General features: G+C 37.7%; 1 protein-coding gene, 1 long non-coding RNA gene and 1 pseudogene across 2 annotated transcripts; 1 reads left to right on the forward strand and 2 right to left on the reverse strand.

Moving 5' to 3' along the window:
- Positions 1–4,214: 4,214 nt before the first annotated feature.
- Positions 4,215–7,233, forward strand: LOC103440922 (mitochondrial phosphate carrier protein 1, mitochondrial-like). The gene is made up of 6 exons (XM_008379613.4): positions 4,215–4,617; positions 5,397–5,746; positions 5,824–5,867; positions 6,274–6,488; positions 6,578–6,702; positions 6,790–7,233. The coding sequence occupies exons 1-6, from the start codon at positions 4,480–4,482 to the stop codon at positions 6,845–6,847; spliced, it is 930 nt and encodes a 309-aa protein (XP_008377835.1). The 5' UTR covers positions 4,215–4,479; the 3' UTR covers positions 6,848–7,233.
- A 35-nt stretch (positions 7,234–7,268) lies between these two features.
- LOC108173922 (uncharacterized) lies at positions 7,269–11,798 on the reverse strand. The gene is made up of 3 exons (XR_011581401.1): positions 11,638–11,798; positions 9,370–10,998; positions 7,269–9,242 (listed from the first exon to the last, which is right to left on the reverse strand). It is a non-coding gene; the product is annotated as an uncharacterized lncRNA (long non-coding RNA).
- A 2,989-nt stretch (positions 11,799–14,787) lies between these two features.
- LOC103428730 (disease resistance protein RUN1-like) lies at positions 14,788–19,975 on the reverse strand (annotated as a pseudogene).
- Between the last annotated feature and the right edge of the window lie 1,415 nt (positions 19,976–21,390).

The raw sequence follows: 21,390 nt of genomic DNA on the forward strand, positions 1-21,390 counted from the left end.
AAAGATTGGACATATCTCAATGTGAGGCTTAAAGAGCATGAAAACAATTTTGATCACATCTCAAACATGACCATTTGGATTGATTTGCGTCTTAGATTGTAGAAAAATGAAACAATTGACAAAGTTGTGCAAGACGAGATCAAGAAAGAAAAAGAGTATTGGAGGGAGTTACTACGAATGTTGATTTCCATTATGAAATATCTGGCTTTTCGTGGAAATAAGGATAAGCTTTATCAAGAACGTAATGGAAATTTTATGGGCCTAGTTCAAATGATGGCTGAATCTGATCCATTGATAAAGAATCATCTTCAATGCTTCCAAAATAATGAGATTCGTTATCATTATCTTAGTCATACCATCCAGAATGAGTTGATATTGTTGATATCTTGTGAAATCAAAGCTGCAATCATTCAAAAAAGTCAAAGAAGCTAAATATTTTACAGTGATACTTGATTGTACTCCTAATTTTAGCCACCAAGAACAGATGAGCTTGATCATAAGATGTGTGGATGTGAACAGTACTCCAGTAAAAGTAGAATAATATTTTTTGCAATATTTGATTGTGAATAACACATTAGGAGAAGGACTGTTTGAAGAGTTGCAGAATGTATTAAAAGTTCTTGCTCTTGATATTGATGAGCTCTTTGATGTTGATGTTGATGCATTATTAGTAGAGTTGAAGGTTTTATGAGAGTGTTTGCCAAAAGAAATAAAGCCATCCATTCACATATTGAACTACTCGAAGATGATGCGTTGTTTCCCGATTGCAAGTATTGCATACATAATTTTGTTGACTGTACCTATTACCGTTGCATCTGCAGAAAGGAGTTTCTTAAAGTTAAAGTTATTAAAATCATACTTGCGGTCAACCATGTTGCAGGAAAGGTTAAATGCACTTGCTTTGATATCGATTGAAAGTTATTTTTTAGACAAAATTGATTATGCAGGTTTAATTGATGATTTTGCAGCAAAGAATGCACAAAAAGCCATCCTTAAGTGAAACTTCAGTGCTAGACTTTTTTAAGTTTTGTTTATTTGGTTTCTTTAGATTGAGCTTATTGTTAGCTATTAGTACGATGATTACTTTGTAGCTTTTTTTACAATTAATAATATTTAGAAATAGATGGTTAGTGAGTTTTAAAGTTTATTTTGATATTGTTTTTTTAGCATCAATACATTGTTCAATTTCTTTTTAAGATGTCTTATAAGAAAGGCTCTTTTTATGAATTCTGCACAGGACCTCCGAAATCTCAAAGATGACCTTGCGTCAAACAAATAGGTATACAATAAGTATACACAGAAATTAACGTGAGTGAGCAACCATGCACCCTAGGATACGTGAAGGGGGATATCACATAGTAACCCAATTTTGTAGTGATATTGTAGTTTGGGCATGTGACTGAACTTGATTCTGTTCTTGTCTATTCAAATCTGTCGTATTTAGGGTTATGAGTTATGACTGTAACATTAAACATACTAGAAGAGGACAGAAACTTCTTGACAAAGAGATTTATTGTTGGACAAGCTATATGTGGATCTAAGACTAAAGACAATCATGCAGGCCTCGCATACAACTTGGACCTTCCTTTGTAAATTAGAAGATATAATGTTCAAGCCCAAATAATATAGTGCTTGAGAAAGTTTTCAAATTTTATTTTATGGTCCGATAACCCTAGAATGGATACGAACAGAAAGTTCTAGCATACTACAATGACATGTTTGCGGGAAAAGGATCATTTTTTTGAGGATACTAAGGATCCTATGATTGGGATCATCTCTCGTACATCGTGTGATTAAAAATTATTTTAAAATTTAAAATTTAAAAGTAAATATAAATAGTACTTAACGAAAACTGACCGCACAATGAACGAGCGATCACGGGATCCTTAGGATCCCCAAGAAAAGGATCCGTCCATGTTTGAGTACATGAAATGAAATGACTCAAAAATGTGCACTTGATTACCTGATGATTAAAAATTGGATTTTTATTACAAATGGTTCTTAAAATTGACTCATCCCATCAAAATAGTCCATAAAATTGAAAATGTAGTTTCTAAAAATAGGCGTTGCAAATCAATATGCTCCTTCCATCACAATTCCGTTAAAAATTCTGTTATATGCTAATGTGGTATATAACTGGATCCCACAAGTCTAAGTAAATATTACCATGTGGATTAAAAATATTTAAATAATAAAAAATAATTTTTTTTTTGAATAATTAAAAACTTAAAAAAAATGATTTGGGAATTCTACGGAGCTCGACTGCCTCGACAACAATGGCAGCAAAATTAGGTTCCTTCAATTACAATTTCCAGGAGAAGAGAAAGCGGTTGCTCTTCGTCTAGAAGGGCTGCTCCTACTCCGAGCTGGGTGGCTTCCTCCACATCGAGGAGCAAGACCCGTCGTCTGTCATCTCTATCTCAACTTAGTTCTCTCATACCCCCCTATGAGGAATCAAATCCTTTTGGAACTCTATTTCTACCCTTTTCTTTCTTCTTTGGCACCCTGTTCAAATCATCAATTCCATCAGTTCCTGGTTCATTGGTAACTATTCAATCTTCGTTCACATCGATCGCAGAAGAAATTCCAGAATCATGAATTCCCGCTCAGCTTCATCCCCGCTGCTCAAGACAACAGAGGATGAAGAGTTTGTAAGTTTAGCAAAGAGAATGTTAGAAAACAGTAAATATCATGAATAACCTTTCAATGGAATTGGAATCGGGCCGCTGGCTCTTTTTCCCGTCTGGAAGTGCAAGAGTTCCAAGACCATCACCTTTTTTTTTTTATTTTTTTTTAGTTTTTAATTAATTTTTTTTAATCCACGTGGCAATATTTAATTAGATTTGTGGAACCTAATTATGTGCCACATTAGTACATAATAGAACTATTAACATAATTGTAACAGAATGACCACATTGATTTGCGACGTCTATTTTTAGGGACTACATTGATTGATTTTTAATTTCATGGACCATCTAGATAAGATGAGTCAATTTTAGGAATTATTTATGCCTCTCTCTCTCATATAGGCATTTCAGCCTCTATCTAGCCATAAGTTTGGCTTCCACACCAAAAGTGGGGTTAGAACCCAAAACCTCAAGTTTTTAGTTTTAAAAATGTGTAATCTTTTTTTTACCAATGAACCATCAACTCATGATTATAAATGTGCTGAATTAGATAGTAACATGTAATCCGCCATTTTGGTCATGTGACCAACATATGAGAAGGAGATGGAATAATCATGTGTCTTTAAAAATGTTTCTTTTGGATCATATAAGGAATTTGAACTCAAAAACATATTTTTTGATGTTAAGATATTAACATCGAAACAGATGTTTTGAGTTCAAGTTTGTAATTTGAATATAGTCTCAACATTCAGTTCTTTTTGTGACTTGTTTTTTTGTAGCCTCATTATTGAGCAAAGAAAACCTTAGCTACGAAACGACTTTCACAAAAGTAAGAGTCTCTAGTATTCTAGTTATATTAGACTACACAAAAACCCACTCGATATTGAAGTTTTTCTAGTTATGTAGTCGTGTCGAAATTTCTATCAACTATACATAAAAGAATAAAACTTTAACAAAAAGCTTCCAGTACTGTTTACTTTAACGAAAAATCACATTTTTACACTAAAAAATCAATCTTACTATTCATTTTACCCTTTATTTTTTTCTTATTGTTAAAACTCAAAGTTTTCAAGTCATTTTCATAAGTTTACCCATAAAAAAAGTTCTAACAAAGACACTGACTAGACTCAAAATTGAATACAATCACGATCGGCTTGTTGCCCACGCCAAAGAACAATAATTTAGTGTGGTTGAGACCGCTTAATTAAAGCAAAGCCATATATTTGGAACTGTAAACGTGGCCGTATTGCAAGCAAGAGAAGTCGTCCATGGCATCGAACTTTTTGCTCACATCCCCGCTGCCACGTAATCCAAGAACCTCCTTTTTCCCTTTCTTTTTTAGGAAAACTAATAAAAATGACTTGAAAACTTTGAATTTTAATGATAAGGATAAAATAAAGGGTAAAGTGAATAGTACCAGGATTGACTTTTTAGTGTAAAAATGTGGTTTTTCGTTAAAGTAAACAGTACCGGGTGCTTTTCGTTAAAGTTCCCTTCTTTTTTCCTTAACGCCTAAAATTCGGAAGATTTTTCAGTGTAACCGTTATACGAATAGTATATTATGTGTCGTTATATAAATAATAAGATATATATGTTAAAAGTTAATAACTTCAAAAACAAAATTTCTCACCACTTACCTGAAAAGTACCACCGTGTTCCCGTTAAAAGTTTCTCCTCAAGTCCTCTCTCTCTCCATTTTGCCCTCTCCCTGTTGGCACCGCCGCTATTCGATATTTGGCGGGGCTCTGGCCACCGACCCGAGAATCTGTCAAATGGGTTTTTCTCCTCTTGGGGTTGGAACTTAGAGGAATGTGAGATTTGGAAGTGAGGGAGTGTCGAGCTTGTCGAGATCATGAGAGGGGTTGAAGGAAGATTTTGTGAGGAATTTTCACCTGCTTATTACGGGCTGTGTACTGTTGGAGGAATGCTCAGTGCTGGCGCTACCCATCTCGCAATCACGCCACTCGATGTCCTGAAAGTTAATATGCAGGTTAGTTTTCGTTGATTTTTTCTGGGTTTTTGTTGTTATCAATTTTTTTAGCTTGCTTTCCAATTTTCTTGGATGTTTTGTGTGTTAAAGTTGAGAACTTTGCCTTTTGGTGACAAATGTTTGGTGGGGTTTTGTTGCTTTGTTTTGTCTGGCATTGCTTGTTGTTGTTGTTCTCGAATTAAAGAATTAATATTCAGCTTTGTGCGACAATTTTTCGGGCATTGTGTTCATGCGGTTCTTTTAGAGGTCCTTGTTGCTGTTGTCCTGTTCATCACTGTGATCATTCAAGTTTTTTTTGTTGTGTTGGATGTTTGAATAAAAGATTCGTGCTTAGTTTACTTTGCAAGAGTTAGAAGTTTCCGAAAAGGGAATAGGGGTTACGCGTTTGGGATGTATCTCCTTCACCAAAACATCGTGAATGGATCTTCATGGTGCTGATGGGTTGTCACGACATATTTAATACTTTAAATGGCATGGGTCTCAGGTTAGTGTAACCAACTACATTGCATCCCAAGCATGTAATTCGTGCTTTAGCTCATATCTTCGAGTGACGTACCAAATGTGAATCTCTGTTCGTTCCAGTGATGAAATTTCATGCGGTTGCATTGATTTCCATATGTCCATTTAAATTTTCATTTCCGTTAGTGGTGGATGCAAATTAATGTTTCGGGGGATCGATCTCCCTTAGTTTGATCTCTTCTGAAATTTGTTACTCTTTTGATAGTCGAGAACATAATTTGTCTCTAAAATGCTCTAATAATTTAACTTGTCCAATTCAGGTAAATCCAATTAAATATAACAGGATGGGTACAGGGTTTTCTACTCTTTGGAAAGAACAAGGCCCGTCTTCTCTTTGGAGAGGTTGGTCTGGAAAGCTTTTCGGATATGGTGTTCAGGGTGGCTGCAGATTTGGTCTCTATGAATACTTTAAGAAGCTTTACTCAGATGCATTGATAGATCATAACAAGAGTACCATATTCTTCCTCAGCAGTGCATCTGCTCAAGTATTTGCTGATGTGGCTCTCTGTCCTTTTGAAGCAGTCAAAGTCCGAGTTCAAACACAGCCCTACTTTGCAAAGGGCTTGGTTGATGGGTTTCCAAAGTTATACTCAGCTGAAGGGATAACTGGGTAAGTTACCCCAAAAACTTGATGCCTTTTCTCCTGTTAGTTTCTCAGTTATCCTTATCAGCTTACCTACACTGCAGCTTTTACAGAGGACTTTTACCACTATGGGGTCGAAATCTTCCATGTAAAATCTCTATCTCTGCATTGCAAAAATCCTTCATTTGCTTGTTTAGTGGGATCCCTTCAAATTTCACTACTGACATATGATTGTTATTAAAAGGCTACTTGATATTATCTCATTCCTGCTTTTCTAGTAATCACTTTGGGTGAGAGTTATTATTGAACTTGTTAAAAAAAAAAAAAAAAACCTGAATTATTATGAACGGGAAAACATTAGGTTTTTGGTACTTTACCTTTGAGACTTTATGTCATGCCTGAATCAAGCAATCAGCCAGTTGCTGGTTTTAGCATGACAAAGTTACTATATTTTCCTAGTTCTTGTGGTCAAGCATTCAGTACAGAGTAGAGACTTGTATTGTCAATTTGAAGTAAATCTTTATTAACTGTGCTGATGTGGATATGTTCTTCAGTTTCGATGATAATGTTCACGACGTTTGAGCACTCAGTTGATCTTATTTATCGCAAGTTTATGCAAAGGGGAAAAGAGGAATGCTCAAGAGCCCAACAGCTTGGTGTTACATGTTTAGCGGCCTATGCTGCAGGAGCTGTTGGTACCGTCGTCTCCAACCCTGCTGACAACATTGTTTCCTCACTTTACAATAAAAAGGCTGCCAATGTGATGCAGGTAGCCCTTCGAGTTAACCTTTTTGTTATGTTCCTTTTTGCATTTCAAAGTGAAAACATCAATTGCTCTGGCTTTTATCTTATCATCAGGCTGTGAAGAACATTGGATTCATTAATCTGTTTACTCGAAGTCTTCCTGTTCGAATTACACTTGTCGGCCCTGTTGTTACCTTGCAGTGGTTTTTCTACGACAGCATCAAAGTTCTTTGTGGATTGTAAGTGCATTTTACTTGATTCACACACACCAACAGGTTATCTTTCCTCCTTTTATCTAATTACAAGTTTCTCTTTGAACCTTTTAGGCCATCTAGTGGAGGGCTTTCCAGGCGTCTTGAAGAAGCTAACCTATCAGCTGAATAACATAGATTAGATAATGAACAGTTCAGCTGGTTTTTCAGCGTTGACACCTCGTCATGCTACGGTTCATCCCCGGTGTCGGTGGCAATTGAGTTAATAGTTTTGTTATATCCGGTTATATATCCATAACATTTCACGGATATGCAACCTAGCTTCGTGAAACTTTATAGTTTAGGGTACATAAGATGTAAATAGATTCTGCTGTACGATTTTATGTTAATGTGCAGCAGAAGCAATTATAAAATGTGGTTTGGAAGACATTTTGTGTACTTCAAATCTTGTTTTTTGTGGTAATAGACATCTACAGGCATAACACTGACGTTCATGCTGAAGATGCAAACAATAAACCAGAGCTTGACGGCTGAATCTAAGAGCCCGTTTGATAACCATTTCGGTTTTCGTTTTTAGTTTTACATAGAAGAGTATACAAAGTGAAGTAATGTTCATAAATCATGATAATCCAACAATCTCTAAGAATAATGCATGGACTAATTTCAAGCTTATGGATCTACATCTTAGATGCATATATGTTTGCACAGATTTTTCGGCCGAAGCCTCCAAACAATTACAGCAACGTATATGTTTTACCAGAAACATGGCTGATTTTTGAAGCAGTTCATCCTGTTAAGTGCCAAATCTGTCATATCGACTGGCTTCAGATTCTGCTTGTCCCGTATCTTCTTCTCCTTTTGGTTCCGCAATCATGACATTGGAGTTCAATTTCCCAGCATCTTCGGCATACAGCAGGCAGATCCACCACATTTTAACCATCGGACTGAAATAGTAGGGGATGGTGGGGAATGAATCCAGTTTGCACAAGTCAACAGAGGCCTCAGTGACAAGTTTGTAAAAAGCAGTGGAGCACTCTAAATCCGATTGCTCTATAAGCTCAAAGGCATTATACCACACAAACACGTGATCTGCATTGCAAGCGTCGATGGCTGTATGTATCCCAGTGCAGACTATAACAACTGAATTCGCAGCTTTCACCATTGCTAGTTTTGAAATTTACATAGCATGCAAACTCTAAATCCCAATCAACAGCATAACCGGATGCAACAATAGATAGAGCGAAACCCAAGAAACCACTCTATGAAACCAGTTTGAAGAAGCTTGATATTTAGTGAAGATCCCTCGTTTTGTTAAGTATTGCAGTCTTCGAACTTGACACTCTGTGTAGGGAGGTGTGTCAAGTAAAAGTAGCAATACGGGGAGCTCTGGTAAAGATTCAAGGCTCTTGCAATTGTTAAGCACAGGCAAAATAGTTCAGAAGCTTGTTTGATGCTTGCCTGTATGTTCTTAATCATGGTTCCAGTCAGATCTGAATCTCGTGATGAGGTTAAGCCAATGAGCTGATCAGGAATTTCTGTAAGCCGGTATATTTTAAATCCTCTCAAATAGGAGAAATCAGATGAGCAGGCAGCGAATTTCACAAGTTTCAAACAGTCACCAATTTCGAGAATTGTAAGAGAATTTAAATAGTAAAAACTGTTTGGGACAAACTCAAGGTTCTTGCAGCCTGACATGTTTAATCTTCTAAGTCCAATGAGATTCACAATCGGCGAGAAGAGCTCCTTAACTGATGTTCTTTCTAAAGAAAGACACGCTAGATGTTCCATTGGCTCCAAGATTTCTGGGAAGTATTTCAATGCAGAGCAACCAGTGAGATCAAGTTCCTCAAGATATTTCAACCTACAAATGCTAGTTGGGAGACTCGCAAGTCTTTTGCAATTTTTCAGTTGAATTATGACAAGGCCAAAGAGACACTTGATTGATGATAGCAGTTCTACTATTGCTGTACCAGCCAAATATAACTCTCTTATATACATAGGATGCTCCGAGAATTTTACAAGAGTTAAGCAGCCCTGTAAACTAAAAGTACCTGATATTTTCAGCTTACAACTGCAACTTTCAAGACTCTTAATTTTTTTCTTCGTCCAAATTGGAAGATTCTCAAGGTCGTTATAAAATAGAATTTCCAAGGACCAAACTTTTTCGTGAGACCAAAGTGATGAAGGAAATTCCATTATTGCGGTCTTGAACATATCTATGGATGCAATACTGTGTGGCATCTCCGGAAGGTTTTTGAGTTTCAAGCAGCCCCCCAGCCTAAGATCTTTAAGCTTGTCAAGACATTGAATATACAAAGGAAGTTGAACCAGACTTCTACAGTCACTAAGATCTATAAGCTCAATGTTTCGACTTTGAGAGAGATCCGGAAGTTTAGTCAGACTTCTTGAGCAATGAAGATCGATCACTTTTAAGTTCCTAAGATTCTGTAACAAATTTTAGACAAGAGACTTGAGACCTTGAGAAAGGTACAAAGGAGTATGAATCTCCAATGTAGGTTTCTATTGTTTGACCTGTCGAGGAATATCGACTGAACTGTTGCACTTCCCTGAAAATGAAGATCAATTTAAGTTATAAATGAGAATACAATAGGAAATAAACCACAGTTGTATACACATCTGACAGGTTCATGATATTCTTTTTCTTTCAAGAAAGTGAAAGGATTTGGCTCTTACCACATTATTTTCCAAAACGCGATAGACATTCCAAGCATCAAACAACCTATTACATTTTCCAGGGTCGTCAAGACATTGTTCACTTACAATTTGCTGACCCATCTTTTGTATCATATCATGCATCTCTATGCTCTTCCAGTATCCTCGTTATGAAATTGATATGAGAGACTTAGCGATGGGAGCTTCAATTCCAGTCAGATAGAAACCACGAATGTGTAACCTTCTTTTTACGTACTTCACATCCATCCCTTTATAAAAACATGCTATATCAAGAAATATCTCCCTCTCATTTTCTTCCAATCCATCATAACTCAGCCTCAACGCATTCTGAATTTTTTTGCTGGGATATTTCTTCAATTTGTTCCACACATCTTCCCATTCTTCTTTGCCCTTGCAGTGAAAATAAGGAACCCAAAACTTTGAGACCTAAAAAGGAAGACCCTTGACATAATCTAATACCTTTCCTGACAACTCTGCATTATCTGTTTGAGGAGTGCTGTTTCTGAAAGCATTCAAATTAAATAGCGTAAGAGCTTCAGCTGAAGGTAATCCTTGAACCCTGTATATCTTAGAATCATGAATATTCTTTTTCTCAAGTAGGCTTTTATCTCTAGTTGAATGATCCTACTTCCGGGGCCAAACCAAGCATCATCTCCAGCCAGAAGCTCTATCTGGTCCATTTCATCGACAGCATCAAGAACAACGAAGACCTTTGTACGGTGTAGCTTCTCTTGTACAGAAGTTGACCCTATAGATGGAGTGTCGATTCTTAGATCCCCTTCCTTTAGTATCTGACCAGGAAGTTCATCTCGCACATGATTCGGTCCATGTTTTGCATATTTCTCACCAACATTTGCAAGAAAACAAGATGCTTCAAATTCATAATACAGCACCAGCAAGGGTGGTCTTTCCAATACCACCCATGCCCCAAATACCTATCGGACTCAGACCGCTTGGTGAATCAATGCATAGTAACGATTCAACGTCCTGAATGAGACTTTCAATTCCAAATAGGCCTTTTAAATCACCTGACGATTTGCGACTCAATTGTTTCAAAATATATTTGACATTTAAGTCAACTAAACCTGCATCTGTCCTGGAAAACATGATTATGAAGGCAAAGTTTCCCTCCAGTCGTGCACCTTGTCAATCAAACCCAGATAGAATGGCTGCTTTCGTCAAAGTATCCCTCCAGTTGTTCACCTTGTCCATATTGTCCTTGAAACGTTCTTCAAGTTTAGCAAATGCATCTGCATAACTCCCCTGCTGCTTTCTTACATGTGATGGATCAATGTCGTAAAAAATGGGTAAAACAAGCTGCCCATTTCTTTCCTTGCCTCCAAGTATGTGCGCAAGTTCATCCAGACACCAAGTGGAAGAAGCACAGTTTTTCGAGAAAATGATAACAGAAAGCTTTGTTTTCTCGATTGCTTCGAGAAGGGCAGGTGAAATTTCGTTTCCTCTCTCAAGTATGTCGTCTATGTAGGTGATCTCTTCCCCGATAAAGCAGCGTAAAGATGGCTGGTAAGAGTATTGCGGGTGTCCTCACCTCTGAAACTTAGAAACACATCATACTTTTCTTGAGGGGGTATAGCAGCAGCAGCAGCAGAAGAAGCAGCCATTCTTAACCTGCAAATCCACAAAACATATAAATCATGCAAATGCGCCTGGCCTGGAAATATATTCCTAAAATATTATCCAAATTGCAGAATTAGATATCGAAAACTAGAAAATCTAACAGATTAATTGACAATCTTTGTACCCTGAAATGTCAAATGTTCTTGTGTAGCTTGAATTTTCGCCGTGTAAATGTGAAATCACTGTCTCATGACTAAAAGAAAGAAAGTCTATGAACTAAGAAGTGGGCTGCTTTCCAAAAAGGGGAGATGCTTAGGTCAAATTCCACAACCTTCATATTGAAGAGGGAAATAAAGTAGTTTAGTCACTAGCTAAGGTATTAATTAGAAATTCCTGATGACAGTACAAACTAAAAATATATTAAAGATGATCAGGTAAAGTGATTTATATTACCAAAAGTTCTAATATGCTCCGATGTATTCTATACCTCATTTTTGGCCGTTAGAACTTGGTACTAAAAGTCTGTGTATAGAATTCTCCTATGTATAAATACAAATAAACTAACAAGCCAACAATAGAATGAGGGATTAGTAAATCGCAACAGCGCCTGCCGAGCCCTTGTTACAGGCCTTTGATCGAACACTGTATGGAGAATATCAGGAACTACCCAAGAACAAGTTAGAGAATTACCTCCAGTCCCCGGATGGAGAAGAAATAAGTAGGTTGTGGAGAGATTAATTTCCTTGATTATACTTCAGCTAGAATATTGAATATGCAGAGAGAGAGAGAGAGAGAGAGAGATTTTCCATGAACTATCAGGAAGAAAGAAGCAAGAGGGTCAGCAGTTGCAGCTACTGGTGGTGTTAGGTAGCTAGCTAGAGGAGAAATTGCCAAGCACTTTCCGGCAAGGGAATATTCAGGCCTGCATTCACACACAAATGTCAAAGATATGTCGAATCCAATGGGTTCATGCAGGGTCGTTTTCGCTCTTATACTTTACATAGTTTTGCTTTTCTATTGTCTCTCACTAGTCCATGCCTGTACGTATATAAACGCTCGAATTAGACGGGAATGACCAAAGGAGTTAACAGGTGAAATATGTTTTTTTCTTTCAAATTTCACCAAATAATCGATACTTATGGACATAGAACCTCAAGCTGATCTTATTTACATGACAAAATCTTCCTACTTTTCCAGCAATCATTTTGGGTGAGAGTTTTGATTTGGAAATGCTAAACAAGGAGGAAATAGTCCTGAATCTATCCTCAACTTTACCTTTGAGACTAATCGTACCCTGTTGAACCTATGTCATGCCGACTCAAGCAATCAGCCACTTTCTTTCTGGCATTTAGCATGACAAAGTTACTTCTAGTTGATGTGATCAAGCATTCAGTAGAGGCTACTCATTTTGTGTTATCAATTTGAAATCTTCACAGTCTCGATGATAATGTTCACGTTTGAGCACTCAGTCAATCTGATTTATCGCAACATCATGCAAAGGAGAGAAGAGGAATGATCAAGAGCCCAACAGCTTGGTGTGACATGTTTAGTGGCCTCTGCAGGAGCTGTTGGTACCGTCATCTCCAACTCTGCAGAAAACATTGTTTCCTCGTTTTACAATAAAAAGGCTGCCAATGTGATGCAGATAGCCCTTTGAATTAACATTTTTCTTAGGTTCCTTTCTTGCATTGCAAGGTAAACTTAAACATCAATTGCATTGGCTTTTCTTATATCAGGCGGTGAAGAACACTGGGCTCATTAATCTATTTACTCGAAGTCTTCCTGTTTGAATTACACTTGTCGGCCTTGTAGTTACGTTGCAGTGGTTTCTATGACAGCACTAAATTTCTATGTCGACTGTAAGTGCATTTTACTTGATTCAGATTTGAGACACACCAACACAGTTGCTTTCCTCTCTGTTTGAAATGTTTTTGGGCCTTCCAGTGGAGGGCTAATGAGGCATCTTGAAGAAGCCAACTTATCAGCTGAATAACAGATTAGATAAAGAGCAGTTCAATAAGATCAATCTCTTCGAGCATGAGCTTAGTCACTCCCTATACTATCATTTTCTCCGGCTTCTCAGCTTTGATCCTTCGTCATGCTACACGTTCATCACTGGCATAGGTTGCAATTTGAATTAATAGTTTTGTCATATCCTATTTCACAAATATGCATTCCAGCTTCATGATACTTTATAATTCAGGGTGCATAGGCATAACTGGTGGCCGAAGCCCACAAACAATAACAATAACAGCAACAAGAATCTGCTACCACATTTTGTTCACCATAAACATGGTTAATCTTTTGAATTAGTTCATCTTGTTCAGATCCAAAACTCCATATCTTCTTCTCCTTTTGGTGTCCAAATCATGATATTTGATCTAAATTTCTCTGCATCTCTAGCATACAACAAGCTGATCCCATACATTTTACCTGTCGAGCTCAAACAGTCAGGCGCTGTGTGGTGGTACCACCTGCCCTCCTCAGCAGGGCGAGAGTATGTTCCAAACATCATATAACATGACAAATCTCCCGAAATGACATGAGGATAAAAAGGATCATCAGTGGTCTTGTCTTGGGTGCTTATCATCTTCTCTTCTAGCTCAGAGTACACAGCCTGGATTCCCCATTACTTTACCCGATACTCTTTACATCTTACGTATACAGAAAAATTTACCTCATTGCCACCTTCCAATTTATTCCCAAACTTCCAATGGCTTAACCATATTACGTCTTGTACATCACCTGGAACACTGTATAATGATGGCCCGTAGATCCACTTCAGAGTTCAGACCGTTACTCTTGTTACTAATTTGGCACATTATTGTATAATCTAAACATTGGTGTTAGGAGAATCGTTGCTGATGGATTTTGCATAGACAGAGAAGGTGTTCAGGCCTCGGATCCTGCGATTCGGAAGTACAAAGGCACAGTAAAATATATTGCGGACCATCGTATACATTCATGGCTATACGAGCCGTAGTGAGGAACCTCATAATTCCCAGGAAGAAATGTACTGAATGTGCTGTATTCATACAGTCCCTATACACCACGGAAACCAAAACATTAGTAACGTACTACTGCATGTGATATGTGATCAAGAAAAATGTGTCTCTGTGTGTGTGTATTATAGAGATCTAGAGAGAAAAACACCTGGATGGCATGACGTTCCGCATTCCAACCATGCAACCGATGTATTTTGTACAACATTAGGGTTTGTGTGGAATACTTCAAGTTGCTCAAACCCAAAAGGTTCATCATGTCCACATCAACTCTTTCAAATCTTGTATTTCGACTCATACTCCAGTAGCGTGTTGGTGCCACTGTGTTGCACGGTGCACCCCTGACCTAATGGCTGAAATGTTACCTTTTCCAATGCTTTGAAGTGTGTGAGAACCAAATATCGTACACTTGGTAGCCCCGCTAGCAATTTAAATCTCGTACAACCCCGAAAAGAGGGAGTATCAAGCCCAGTAACACCTCTGAAGCAATCACGGTTGTTGGCATTCAAATCTCATTGATAGAAATTTGGTAACAACCGTGAAGAAAGCACAACCATCTAGTATTCTAGCAACGACATCTTTGTCCATTCCGATAAAGAAGCATGCAATATGAAGGTATACATCTTGGTCGTGGCTATCTTGCAAGATTTGACCATTTGGAATAGCTTCCAATTTGCGTAGTGCACTTCAGGTATGATTCAAACTTTTATTGTTGACTATACAATTGAACTTTGTACAGATATCTTGTTTGATTCAACATTGTTCAATTTTGAATAAGTTCCAAACTTCACTTGACTATACAATTGAACCTTATCGTGTGGTATTGTTTCTTAATAGGTTTTATCAACTAGTATTTTTCACCCGAGACCATGCAACGGCCTTTATTGAGAGCTAACAAAGTTTATGCAGACATGTCAAATTCTTAGTTATCAATGAGAAGGAAGAGCAAGTCCATATTAACTATTACAAGGGCAAGTCAAAGCTTATTTACTGAGCATAACAGTCTATCTTAATCCCTTAGATGTGATTTTGTTAAGGCTGTTCCTGTTATCCTCATCAAAAGGTACCAGCAAAACAAGATCACCCATTTTCTCCTTCCTTTCTCCTGACACATTATCGAGGCTCCAACACACCTCATGCGCCATTGTTACCATCTTCCAGTGACAAACATTTGTGCAACTGAAAGCATCTCAAGAAGTTAGCGGTCATGGTCATTATACTCAGTACCACTTTCCAACCTCTGCCTGCACCATTGCTATTGCTACTGCTGCTCTCCTCATGTTCTACAAGCGTGCATTCACTTTCTCGATCTTCTTCTTGCTCTACCAGCTGATATTTAAGTCCCAAAGATCCATGGCCTTCGGACAAAAAAAACAAAAGATCAATGGCCTTAAAATAAACTTGTGAACATCTACCTACCTGATAAAGATCAGTGGTTTCATAGCTGGAGTGAAATACACACACACACACACAGAGAGGACATACGAACCACACACCTGTTATTTCATTACTGTTGTGCTTGAACCAAACATAACTAAGCGCATCCCTTCTTTCTAATACTGGATTATGGCAGAGAAGGTATGTTCCTGATGATCCTGGAAGCAGATACTGTGACAAATCTCCAGCAATGACACGTGGATAAAAAGGATTATCTGTGGTGAAATTTTCATGGGCGGTGACTGTCACCTTCTCTTCTTGCTCGTAGTACACAACCTGGACACCGAACTCCTTTACCTGAAACTCATCATATCTCATATATGATGATGTTAATACTGAAATAGTCAGCTCATCGCCACCTTCCAATTTATTCCCGAATTTCCAATGGCTTAACCATATCACATCTTGATCATCACTTGGAATTCCGAATAATGCTGGCCCGTAGATCCACCGCAGACCTTTACTCTTATTTCTAACATCTATCGTTATTGTATAACATAAATCATTCATATTTTTGACTCTGGTGTTAGGAGATTCATCGCTTTTGGATTTTTCATAGACAGAGAAGATGTTCAAGCCTCGGATCCTGCAATAGGGAAGTACAGGCACAGTAAAAGATATTGAGGGCCCTCTACTTTTATGGCTAAATGAGTCATATTGAGGAACCTCATAATTCCCAGGAAGAAATGTGCTGAATATTCCAAATTCATGCAGTCCCTATACGTGCCATGGAAATGTATAAAAATTAGTCAGAATACTCTTGCGGGCATACAGTATTATGATCGGAATGAGAGAGACGTAGAGAGAAAGAAACCTGGATGGGAAGACGCTTTTCTATCCATCTGTGGAACCGCGCGGGTATCTTGTACTTCATAATGGATTTTGTTGAATATTTCAAGTTGCTCAAACCCAAAATGTTGATCATTTCTATATCAACTCCTTCAATAGGCTCCATCTTGTACACTGACTCAAACTCAACTAGCTTATGGTTGCCACGGCATACGATGGAGCGCATTCTAGAGTACACCTCACTTAATGATTGAAATGTTACCGTTTCCAACTTTTCACAATCAGCGATTATCAAGTGTCCTACAGTTGGTAGCCTTACAAGCGATTTGAGCCTTTTACAATCCTCAAAAGAGAGTCTACGAAGCCCCGTAACACCTCTAATGCAATCTGGTAGGCTATGAATTGGATTACCCCCCAGATCTAAGCTACACAACGCGGATAAGTTGCCAAATTCTCTGGGAAAATCATCATCACCAAGATTGCACTTTCTAAGACTCAAGTCTACCAAATTGCATGGTAGATAAGAAGCCCAAGTAATTTCTACATTTCGTCTTGGCCATAATGTGACCTCCTCGGTAGCAGTGAGTAACTGATGTATTGGAACACCGTCAGCTTGAAACACTTTCAGAGATTCCATCTTCCTCATGTCTATGGGAAAAACGCTGAGGCTTGAGCAACCAGATATAACAAGTGTTTCGAGGGAGGTTAGCTTAGAAATATTCTCTGGAAGCTTCTTAATACTTTTGCAATATTCCATATTCAAATGCACAAGTCCCTCTAGGTTTCCAATGGATTCATGGACATCAACCAAGCTTGAACAATCTTTAAGAATCAGCCATTCTAGATTGGGGACCAGAGAAAAGTCCAGGGTTTCGGTGAGGTCATTGGAATGGCTAAGATTTAGAATCTTTAGTGATGGGAGAAACTGTTCAGAAAATTGAAACAAGGTAGAATTACATTTTTACTAATGTACAACTAATCACTGAAAAACCTAAAAAGAAAAGGGAAATTATAACAGTGTGAAGAGTAGCAAACCTTTGTTCCCTTCCAGACTTGCCTCATGCTGCTGTAACACATTTCCAGAACAACCAAATTCTTCAAAGAAAAATCAGAGGGTATAGAACCCTTAAAAAATTTATGCCAACACAACCATCTTAAGCTTGTCGGAAATTCTTCATAGGATCCATTGAGTTCTATATAAGTAAGCTGCAGAAGTCTTAATTTGTGCATCATTGAAAACGCACCCGTTTCAAAAACTACCTGATTTGAATTTCTTGAAGAAGAGTACTCTGGGTGGTTTTGCATGTTGAGAGCAAGACCTTCAATTGTTTGCGTTCCCTATTTAACATAGAGAAGAAAGAAAATTGGTTAATTAGCTATGACAGAACCAAAAGAAACATGAACACATATTAGGAGCATATGTTTCTTACATTCTTTTCTGCCAATACTGCAAAAGAATCCTTATGATGCCATAATCTACTACGTTCCCCAGGCTCCTTTGATTCCAGACGAACAATTCCTCTTGCCATGTCACGGATCATGTGATGCATCTGCACCATATTATCTCCATCGAGTCTTACCAAATTTCTATCAATGAGATTTTGAATTCCAACAACTGTGAAAAAATCACAGGCATCTAGTATTCTAACGATGATATCTTTCTCCATTCCGATAAAGAAGCAGGCAATATGAAGGAAAAATCTTGGTCATGGCTATCTTGCAAGGAATCATAGCTTATTTTGAGTTTTTTCAAGATTTGACTGTCCGGAATAACTTTCAGTTTGCTTATTGCACTTTCCCATACAGCTATATTCTTTCCTGCCATTGAAGAACCCAAAATTTTAAGTGCTAATGGAAGTCCTCCACAGTGGTGTACAAACCTTTTTGAAACGTCGCTATAGCTTTCAGTGGGATGGTCTTGCCCAAAAGCATGCAAACTGAAGAGCTCTAACGATTCACTGTCATTCAAAGTTTGACAACTATGAAACTTAACCATATGGTGGTAGGAATTTAACAACCCTGCATTACTTGTTGTAATGATGATTTTACTTCCCGGATAAAATTGATCTTGCATCCTTAGCAGTCCATCTAACTGCTCCATGCAATCTACATCATCGAGGACAAGAAGAACTCTTTTAGAGCAAATAGCATTTTCAATCTTAGCCATTCCTTCACTAATACTATGAATTTTCACTTTCCTCCCATTCAAAATATCATGAAGAAGCTGTTTCTGTATCTGAATCAAGCCATTCGATTTTTCTGAAAAGTCTCGTATGTTCTCTACAAAACTGTGTCTTTCAAATCTTTCAAAATTTGATCTGTAAACAAATTTTGCAATGGTTGTCTTTCCAATTCCACGCATTCCATGAATTACAAGCATACCAACATCCTTTGATCCATCTTGTAACCATAAGTTGATGTTCTTGACTCGAGACTGGATTCCAACCAGGTTGGAGTCAATGGCGTAGCCAGAAATTATTCGATGGGTGGGCTAACCTAAAATTATAACTACGAAATCAAAATTTTAATCCTATGTTGCCTACATAAAGTTATATAATAGTAAAAACTTGAATGTAGTAATTTGAAGCAAGAATTTTATGCTATGTTTTCTAGGTTTCTAGCCTTCAAAGCTTTCAAGTGAATAAAATAAGGAACCATTTGTGGTATGAAAGTTTTAATGTATTACTATTAAACATAATATTGATTAAAGTGATGAGTTTATTTAACATCTATTAGCTCTTACTATTCTTAAAAACAGTATTACTAATAAAAAAAAATCATTCGTTAAGTGAAATATGACAATAAAAAATCATAAACTAAACCAAAAATTAATATTTTTAAGCTTGAAGAACCAAACTCTCCCTATGCTATAGCCCAGGGGAGCCTTGTACTTGGCTCCGCCCTTGGTTGGAGTCAACACTTATGGACGTCCTCCTTAGTTTGTCTTCAATCACTTTAACAATTTTCATGATAAACTTGGATTCATGCCTGAAAAAATGCAGTGAAATTGAACATTGAAAACCTAATCAAATATGCAATGAGCCACGACTTCTATTAATTACAATAATTAAGGCAACAGATGTTGAAAGAATATATAGTTTGGAAGTTCAAACGTCATAAAATCGACTTAGCTATTTGTAACGAAATTACGTACCCATCTTCTTCATTTTGTAAGACCATCCCAGCCAAATCTGCAGCTTCTGCGAGTGCTTCCCTCCATCCCATCACCGTGTCAAACGATTGAGTTTTTTGGTGTTTAGCAAATGCTTTTGCAATGCATCCTGTCTGCTTCCTCAAATGGGATGGATCGACATCGTAGAAGACCGGTAAGACTACATGGTTGGAGGTCTTCTTGCGTTTGAGGATCATCACAAGCTCATTAAGGCACCATCTAGAGGACGAGTAGTCTTTCGAAAACACAACGACAGAACTTCGTGATTGCTGTATGGCTTTCACGAATTCTATCTTAATATCTTCCCCTCTCTCAAGTTCATCGTCATCTCGGAAAGTGCGAAGGCTTGCGTTGACAAGGGCTGTGTAGAGGTGATCCGTAAATGTCTTGCGAGTGTCTTCGCCTCTAAAACTCAAGAAAACGTCATAACTGCATCGAGAAGTACAACTGTTGGGATTGGAAGATGAGGAGGATTCTTGTGTTCCAATTACGAGAGCCATTGAATTCAGAAGAAAGCAACTAAATGTGCCCGGGGAAGATTAGGAAATCACTTCTTGTCTGTTTCTACATCAGGGGATGCTCAAGTCAATTGATCTTGGGCAGGCAATTATGTCCTACTTGTGATAAATTATCTTTTTTTTCATTTATCTCGAGCAGTGGACTTTTGATTTCTTGTCATTTCATAATTTAGACTCCTTTTACAAGTTTTGCATTCGTCATTGTCTTCTTTGACTTGGCATGGGTGGCCTTTTCAACTGTTATAAGATCATCTCCAACCGAAGGGTTAAGAGAAACAGAGGATCGAAAATAGTCCCAAAACAGTTTCCAACAGAGGTTCGTGGATCCCATAGAATCTGAAAGGACCAAAGGGCCAACAGAGGAACAGAATATCGAAAATAGTCCGAAAACAGTTTCCAACAGAGAGCTCATGGACCCCTCATAATTTGAAACCAAAGGGCCAGCCTGCTGGCTAGCCTAATTTCAATTTTTTTTTCCTTTTCCATTAGCCCAACCTTTTTTATTTCTTTCTTTTTTTGTTCTTTTCCATTGCCCAGCCCACTTTAGGGTTTAGGGCTTTGTTTTTTTTTTTTTTTTTTTATCTTAGCACACTTTTTGTTTTTATGCCTAGCAGCCTTTTTTTTTTTTTTAATTTCTAGTTTTTTTTTCCTACATCATTTTTCACATCTTTTTCACTATTTCAATCTTACCTCATTTTATTTCAATTTTTCGCATTCCATACTATAACCCTTTGGCCCACGGTTGGAAACGATTTTTTTGTGACAAGGCTAAAACGAGCCCTATGGCCCTTTGGTCCTCGGTTGAAGATGGAGGCAAATATGGCGATGTATTGTTCATTATAATATTAATATCCTGGAGGGGCAGATGGCTAAAACGAGCCTTCTGAACCTCGTTCAGTTGGAGATGGCCTAAGTTTATCACAAGTGGGTAATGGCCAAAAGGCCATAAAAACTTCTTCTCCACCCACACATTGAGTAAAGTGATTCAGAATTCTGGACACACACTCATTTTCTCCTTTTTGCACTCATGCGATTGAATAAACTAAAGAAAAATAAAAAAGACAAAAATAGACAGTATTTCAATCGTTATGCAAGGACTACACATTGTACAAGTACTTGTTTTAAGAAAGAAAACACATTTAGTTATATGACTAGTTGTGTGTTGCTTGCGAACCTCAAAACAATTTAGAGTTGTACAAGTACTTGTTTTTAGGAAGAGAACGCCCATGAAGTTTTATGACTAACTGCGTGCTGCTTTATGACCTCAAAACACTTCAGAACTGTACAAGCACTTGTTTTTAGAAAGAAAACACCCTCGCAGTTGTATGACCAACTGAGGTCTACTTGCAAACCTCAAAAAACTTTAGAGATGTAGAAGTACTTGTTTTCAGGAAGAAAACACCCCCGCGGTTGTATGACCAACTGCGTGCTAAGTTAGGACCTCCAAACAGTTCAAAACTGCACAATCACTTGCCGTTTCATTCTTTTCGTTTTGTTTCAATGATTTTAAATGGCAATTGTTTTC

Source organism: Malus domestica, chromosome 05 (assembly GCF_042453785.1).
Source record: "Malus domestica chromosome 05, GDT2T_hap1".
NCBI lineage: Eukaryota > Viridiplantae > Streptophyta > Magnoliopsida > Rosales > Rosaceae > Malus > Malus domestica.